General features: G+C 36.7%; 1 protein-coding gene across 1 annotated transcript; it reads right to left on the bottom strand.

Moving 5' to 3' along the window:
• Positions 1-208: 208 nt before the first annotated feature.
• LOC123878134 lies at positions 209-7517 on the bottom strand. Its single transcript, XM_045925232.1, has 3 exons — positions 7395-7517; positions 981-1109; positions 209-455 (listed from the first exon to the last, which is right to left on the bottom strand). The coding sequence occupies exons 1-3, from the start codon at positions 7416-7418 to the stop codon at positions 303-305; spliced, it is 306 nt and encodes a 101-aa protein (XP_045781188.1). The 5' UTR covers positions 7419-7517; the 3' UTR covers positions 209-302.
• Between the last annotated feature and the right edge of the window lie 536 nt (positions 7518-8053).

Here is an 8053-nt window from a genome sequence, read left to right as displayed (position 1 = left end):
GATTTGTATGTAAATTTTTAAGATCGCGTAACTTTGAAACCGAATATTTTAACAGCAATCTGGAAAACCACAGACATAGATATTAGTTTCTAGAATATGTCTGAAAAATTTCATGGACTTTGGTTGCTTAATATTCAAATGAAATTGGAACTACGATTGTATGAAGCTAGTGACGGAGAGAGCCCTGTTAAAACATAATATCTTAGAATACTTAGCTCATCGTATTTAGTACAGTACATTGCAAATTAATAGCTACCACTTGAGGTTCCAAGTTAAGGTCACATTTACCCCTTTTTTGAGCCTCAAATAAGGTAAAAGTCGTATGCCCCCCTACCGAAGTACACATAGTCTGAACACCACTTCCTGGCTTGCAAGTCGGTTGAACAGCAGGCTGGATAGGCAAGTCTAGATTTTGTGAGCTTGGCACATCTTTGGCAGAGGTCTAGAAGTTCATCCTGAAAAAAAAATTAAATTCCTTTTCGTCCATACTAATAAAATATTCAAATTATACTACTAAATACGAAAATTTTTCCGTCTAAGTATTTGATTTTCCTTTTCTCGTTGACAAAAATTTAGATACCTATTTATGTAAGGTACCTTAAGAGGGGTCTCTCCGTCACTCGCTTCATACAAACGTAGTTCCAATTTCATTTGAATATTAAGCAACCAAAGTCCATGAAATTTTGCAGACATATTCTAGAAACTAATATCTATGTCTGTGGTTTTCCAGATTTCTGTTAAAATATTCGGTTTCAAAGTTACGCGGTCTTGAAAATTTACATACAAATCTTTGAGCCCCTGTAATTTTAAAACTACATATTTTTAGAAAAATCTAAAACGTGGTGTTTTAGACACAGATATTAGTTTCTAGAATATGTCTGCAAAATTTCATGGACTTTGGTTGTTTAATATTCAAATGAAATTGGAACTACGATTGTATGGAGTATATGACGGAGAGAGCCCTGTTAAGGTCGACTTACGTCAGTGTGGCACTCCGCTGACTCAGTGAAGATACCACTGCCAGGCGACAGCCACGGGGGTCGGGCGTTCGATTCCTGTATCAGAGCTGCTATACACAGCATCGCCAGAATGGATGCTAAGACGTATTTCTGTTGACAAAAGATTACAGTAAGTTAGTTTAAACTTTTATTTTGAAGTTGGGAAAAAGTTTACGTGAATGCAAATAAACCTTCATGCTTGAGAGTTCTTCATAATGTTATCAAAGGTATGATAAATCTGTCAATGCGCACTTGGCCAGTGCAGCGTGGTAACCTATCCTTTTTTTTAAAGCCATGCTAATCATGATTAATACTCTCCTTTCCCCTCCAATTAAGCGTAAAGCTTGTGCCAGGAGTGGGTACGACAATAGTGCAACGGGTGGGGTTTGAACCGGCGACCCTTCGGGATTCAGTCCGCTCCTCAACCGTTGAGCTATCGAGGCTTAATTGGCTTAATAGAATATTTTGCCTTGCTTGGTGCAATATAAAACAGCTTAGGATGCCGAGAGTTATCCATGAGCACCTTAAGGATATTTTGGATAGAAGATACCTATGGAGAGTCACCGCCGTTGATCAAAAGCTTAAGCGGGGTCTCTCCGTCACTCGCTCCATACAAACGTAGTTCGTCTCTCATTTGAATACTAACCAATCATACTCAATGGAATTTTGTAGAAACGTTCCGGGAACTAATATCTATGCCTGTGGTTTTCCAGATTTTCGTTAAAATATTTGGTTTCAAAGTCACGCGGTCTTAAAAATTCACATACAAATCTTTGAGCCTCTGTAATTTTAAAACTACATATTTTTAGAAAAATCTAAAACACCACAGGCACAGATATTAGTTTCTAGAATATGTCTGCAAAATTTCATGGAATTTGGTTGCTTAATATTCAAATGAAATTGGGACTACGATTGTATGGAGTAAGTGACGGAGAGAGCCCTGTTAAATAAAAGGCTTTCACCTCATTTGAATACGTTTGCCATCATCTTACTTACATTACTACATAAGTAAGTACTAAATATAGAACTTTGAATAAATAGCTAAGTAACTAAGTAGGTAAGAACTAGGTAGGTACTAGGTACCTATCTACTTATGAATTCAAAGCTTACAACTAAGTATAACAATTTACAACTTGGATCTACTACAAGTACAAAGGTCAAATGATAACCACAGTGCGTAGTGCGTACTACAGGGAGTACCTAGTCTAAACGATAAAATACTAGAAACCTAAACGCCGTTAACCTAATTTTAATATACTTAGTTATCAATTAACTTCTTGAAAGTACATTGTATCCATATTGGAGTAAACAATTCAATAGTAGGTACCAAGGTTTAAACCACAGTTTAAATACATACAGTGATACAATGCCTTTTTTTGCAGAAGTTAGCCCTTGACTGCAATCTCACCTGGTGGTAAGTGATGATGCAGTCTAAGATGGAAGCGGGCTAACCTGGAAGGGGTATGGCAGTTTTTATTAAATCCATACCCCTTTGATATCTACACGGTATCGTATCGTATAACGCTAAATCGCTTGGTCGGTAGAGCCACGGCCGAAGCCTCCTAGACCAGAGCAGAGATTTAGAAACTGTAAAATTCCAAACCCCTGAAGGGAATCGAACCCGGGACCTCCAACTAATAAGACCACAGCGTTTACTGTGCCAAGGAGGCCGTCAGTACTATAAAATTAGGGCAAAGTTGTTTTCAACTGTCCATGCAAGTACATTCGTAAGTACCATTGGTGTAAATGTTGATTTAGGTCAGGTCTGACGTTTGAGGAGATGATGTTTTGGTTGTGCAATCGATAAGGAAGTCCCAAGTTCTATTGTACTTGCTTATCTTGAGGACTTCAGCTTGGGGTAGGTTTATTCCAGCGTTCAACTATCGTCAGTGATATCCGTTGTAGGTATATCAAATCTTTGAAAAGAGCAACCACCGAGTTTCTTGCTGGTTCTTCTCGGTAGGAAAGACATTCTGAACCAGTGGTAGATGCATTTGGCGATTCAAAAGTACTTACTTGTAAAAGTTTAATTGTAAAAAAAATTATGGCTGTTCTATCGTTACACACACATAGATATGTACACACACTAATGCAATGCCTACTGTGTCGTAAGTGTAGGCTCTACAAATTAGCATACGCTTTTTCCTTCTTAATACCTACTAGATAAACGGGATAGAATTTCTCAGTATGTAAGGTTTTTTGGCTTTTTTTAGGATTCCGTACGTCTGAATGAAAAACGGAATCCTAGCTCTAAGGGTTTAGTTTTTCATTAACCCCTTACAGCGAATAAAAATCGATTTTTTGCACAATTCTGTAACACATGCAATCATAAATGGATATACCCGCACTTGTGATATAAAATACTGTGATTTGGCGCGGTTCGGTAATTCGCGCGAATATTTTGTGCAGTATTCATAGAGAGCTGTAGTAATGCGCTCACCGCATTCGCACTACGTGGTAGGTGATATTCATTACGCGGGAAATAAATCGCGCGAATAAAAATCGCTGTGCGGGCTAGGCCTTATAGGATCACGTGTATCTGTCTGCTTGTCTGTCATTTTCTAGTAGGTAGTTAGAGTTCCTCAAAAGAAAAAACGGTACCCTTATAGGATCACTTTGTTGTCTGTCTATTTGTCTGTCAGTCTGTCCGTCTGTCGTGGTTGTCAAGAAAACTTATAGGGAATTCCCGTTGACCTAGAATCATGAAATTTGGCAGTTAGGTAGGTCTTATAGCACAAGTAAAGGGAAAAAACTGAAAACCGCGAATTTGTGGTTATATCACACAAAAAATGTGTTCATAAACAAATAATAAAATTAGTATTTTCAATTTTCAAAGTAAGATAACTTGTTCTATACCAAGTGGGGTATCATATGATACTTGAACATTCTAAAACAGATTTTTATATTTTATTTTTATGCATAGGTAATAGTTTTTGATTTATATCGTGCAAAATGTTGAAAAAAATACCTGAGTACAGAACCCTCAGTGCGCGAGTCTGGCTCGCATTTGGCCGTTTTTTTGTATAAATTTTATTTATATAATCAACATTGACAGGTAGGTACCTACCTAATATGCGTTTGACTGAGACAAATCTACGTAAGTAGATAATTGTACGAAAAATTTCCACGTGTTGGTGGTAATTTAACTTTTAATTAACACTTGTACATAACTTTAGTAATTAGCTGTTTACATCTCAATGAGTAAATAAGTCTAATTGATATAAATGTGTCATATTTACATAAGATCTGGATCTTGTGATTCATCTCCTTGATGTATTAAGCATAATTTTTAACCCCCGACCCAAAAAGAGGGGTGTTATAAGTTTGACGTGTGTATCTGTGTATCTGTCTGTGGCATCGTAGCGCCTAAACGAATGAACCGATTTTAATTTACTTTTTTTTGTTTGAAAGGTGGCTTGATCGAGAGTGTTCTTAGCTATAATCCAAAAAAATTGGTTCAGCCGTTTAAAAGTTATCAGCTATTTTCTAGTTTTCTTGTAGAAAAGAAGGTTAGATAACCCTTAGGTTCATAATATTCAAGTGTCAATTGACAAATGTCAAGCTGTCAAGATGGACATTGCCTAGGTATACATAATTATTTATTTGAAAATGATTTGTCGGGGGTGTTGAAAATTTTTAATTTACACTTGTGTATTTAAACATTATACTTATACTAGAGGATGCCCGCGACTTCGTCCGCGTGGATTTAAGTTTGTACAGATCCTGTGGGAACCGTTTGATTTTCCGGGATAAATGTCTGAATAAATGATGCCTATGTCAATTACAGGGATGCAAGCTACCTCGGTACCAAATTTCATACTAATCGGTTAAGCGGATGGGTTTTTAGGAATCCCATGGGAATTCTTTGATTTTCCGGGATAAAAAGTAGCCTATATCCGACCCCGGGATATAAGCTAACCCTGTACCAAATTCCGTCAGAATCGGTTTTAAACTGTTGGGCTGTGAAAAGGTAGCAGACAGACAGACAGACACACTTTCGCATTTATAATATTAAGTATAAGTAGTATGGAAGTATGGATATGGATAGTTGTTCAATAAAACTAGATAATACTAGTCTAATGATAACTGACCAATCAATTATTATAATTGGTTTTAGTGAAGATTAAATTTAATTGTACTTAAGTTCATTTACTTAATTGTGGCTTATTTTTGCTACGAAGCATAAATTGGCGCGTGTTGCTTCCAATTATTGTGTCAGCATTCAGTTGCCTCCATAGAGGCAGCCTCAAACCGATCTGCCTCGACTTGAGGCAATTTGAGGCTAGTTAAATGGATTTGTATCTTGGGCTTCGGCCGTGGCTAGTGACCACCCTACCAACAAAACTGTTTACTTAGTTAGATACAGATGGCATTAAAAAACCGCAATACGGCTATCCAATATTTTTTGCGTGAATGTTTTCAGTAATAATAATAATTTATAGTGCATCTCACTAAACACACGGTAAATCATACGATGATTGGTGAAATAGCAAGCATTTTAAACACGCCCACAAAGTACGCCTACCGGCGAGTAGGTTGGTACGTTGAAGCTGCGAGAGATATGGTTTTTACGAGACAAAATATTTATCTATAAGCAAACTCCTGCATAAAGTCAAGCACAAAGTACTAACAGAAATTGTTTGAGGTTGAGTGTACCTATTAAAAGTGTAAATTAAAATTTATAACACCCCCGACAAGTGAAGGTTACTGTAACTAGAAAAGAGCTGATAACTTTCAAACGGCTGAACCGATTTTCTTGGATTATAGCTTAGAGCACTCTCAATCAAGCCCCCTTTCAAACAAAAAAAACTAAATTGAGATCGGTTAATTAGTTTAGGAGCTACGATGCCACAGACAGATACACAGATACACACGTCAAACTTATAACACCCCTCTTTTTGGGTCGGGGGTCAACAAGAAGTCTTGTCCTGACTGAAGGACTGTTTTATCTACACGCTCCGTCTACCTGAGAGCTTACCTGCACAACCCCGTTTGCGTAAAAGTGAAAGTGAATAGGTACCTACTGGAACTCCCTAATAGCTTATTTGGACTGTTCATTTTGTTTTCACGACTAAGAATATTTATTTTGACTTTAAAACATTTCTGACTAGACTAAATAATGCCCGCGACTTCGCACGTGTGGATCTAGGCTTTTATAAATCCATCAGAAACTCCACAATTTTCCAGTAAATAAAGTCACCTCGGCTCCTAGATAGAAGTTATCTCTGTGCTGAATTTCGTCAAACGGATGGGCTTTAAAAAGCAAACAGACAAACAAACAGATAGATAGATGGACAGACACACTTTCGCATTTATAATAGGTATTAAGTAGGTAGGTATGAATAAACGCGAAAGTTTGTTATTCTTTCACGAAAAAACTATTTCACGGATTTGACTGAAAGGGATGGAGATAGATTATAACCTGGATAAACACATAAGCTACTTTTTATCCCGAAAAATCAATGAGTTTCAGGATTCACGGGATTTTTAAAAACCTATATCCACGGGAACAAAGTCGTGGGCATAAGCTAGTGACACTAATATTATAAAGGAGAAAGTTTGTATGTGTGTGTGTGTGTGTGTGTATGTTTGTTACTCCTTCACGCAAAAACTACTGGACGAATTGGGCTGAAAATAATGGCAATAGATTATACCCTGGATTAGCACATAGGCTACTTTTTATCCCGGAAAATCAAAGAGTTCCAAAGGGAATTTTAAAAACCTATATCCACGGGAACAAAGTCGCGGCCATAAGCTAGTAATTAATATGCGGGCGACCTAATAAGTATAATTTGACATCATCATGTCAAGAGGTTATCGACTCAATTAGTTTTTATCCTGTTTTTATATTACTTCTACTTAATTAAGTATCCCTAACTTATTAGGTAGGTATCTATAGTTTGGGATTTTATAATTTATTATTAATGTTAACAGTGCCGAATGAGTTAGCTTTAAAGTGGTAGAAAATACTTACCTGCCAAATTTCATATGCTAGGTCAAAGGAAAGTACCTACCTAGTTTTCTTGACAGACACGACGGACAGACAGACAACAAAGTGATCCTATAAGGGTTCCGTTTTTGCTTTTGAGGTACGGAACCCTTAAAAAAAGATGAGGGGTGGTATGTGGAAGGAAGAAAATCATATCAAGAATTTCTTAGAAGAAGAAAAAATATGGATTGTGGAAGGAAAAAAGAGAAAAGAGAGACCAAAGAAAAGATAGATGGATTGAGTGCACATGAACCTTAACAGATATTACAGGCACTTTTAACAAAAAACTTTAGAAGGTTTTTTTTTTATAAAATTTTCCTTACTCTCTAAGGAAGATTTTAGGCATTTTAGAGTAATCGTTTTTTTAGTTGTTTTTTATTATAATAGGTACGATTTTAAAAACTCACCATCGAAAAACTAACGCCAGCCATTGTAATTTTCAAAAAATACCACTTCCGTACACAGAAAACACGATAAAATAATAAATAAAGAACAATATATCGTTTGGCTTGGTGACAGTCCGTATGACTACACGGTTCAAATAAATATGTTGGGATAAGAGACACGCCCGGCATTATGACTGTCTGTCCCTGTATCAGGGTTGTCTATATCTATAAATTAAAAATTTATAACACCCCCGACAAGTGAAGGTTACAGTAACTAGAAAAGAACTGATAACTTTCAAACGGCTGAACCGATTTTCTTGGATTATAGCTAAGAACACTCTCAATCCAGCCACCTTTCAAACAAAAAAAAAAACTAAATTAAAATTGGTTCATTAGTTTAGGAGCTACGATGCCACAGACAGATGAACAGATACACACGTCAAACTTATAACACCCCACTTTTTGGGTCGGGGGTTAAAAATCAACAGAACCAGTGGTGTTTGAACCTTTGTAGAAATCAGCTTACATCTACTTTAAATTGAACTTAGCTACTCCAATTTTCTGTCTTAAGTACAAGTAACTAGATAATGCCCGCGACTTCATCCGCGTGGATTTAGGTTTTTTAAAAATTCCGTGGGAGCTCTTTGAATTTCCGGGATAAAAAGTAGCCTATGTACTTC

This window comes from Maniola jurtina, chromosome 25, assembly GCF_905333055.1.
Source record: "Maniola jurtina chromosome 25, ilManJurt1.1, whole genome shotgun sequence".
Classification (NCBI taxonomy): domain Eukaryota; kingdom Metazoa; phylum Arthropoda; class Insecta; order Lepidoptera; family Nymphalidae; genus Maniola; species Maniola jurtina.
This window is presented reverse-complemented; position numbering and strand designations above follow the sequence as displayed.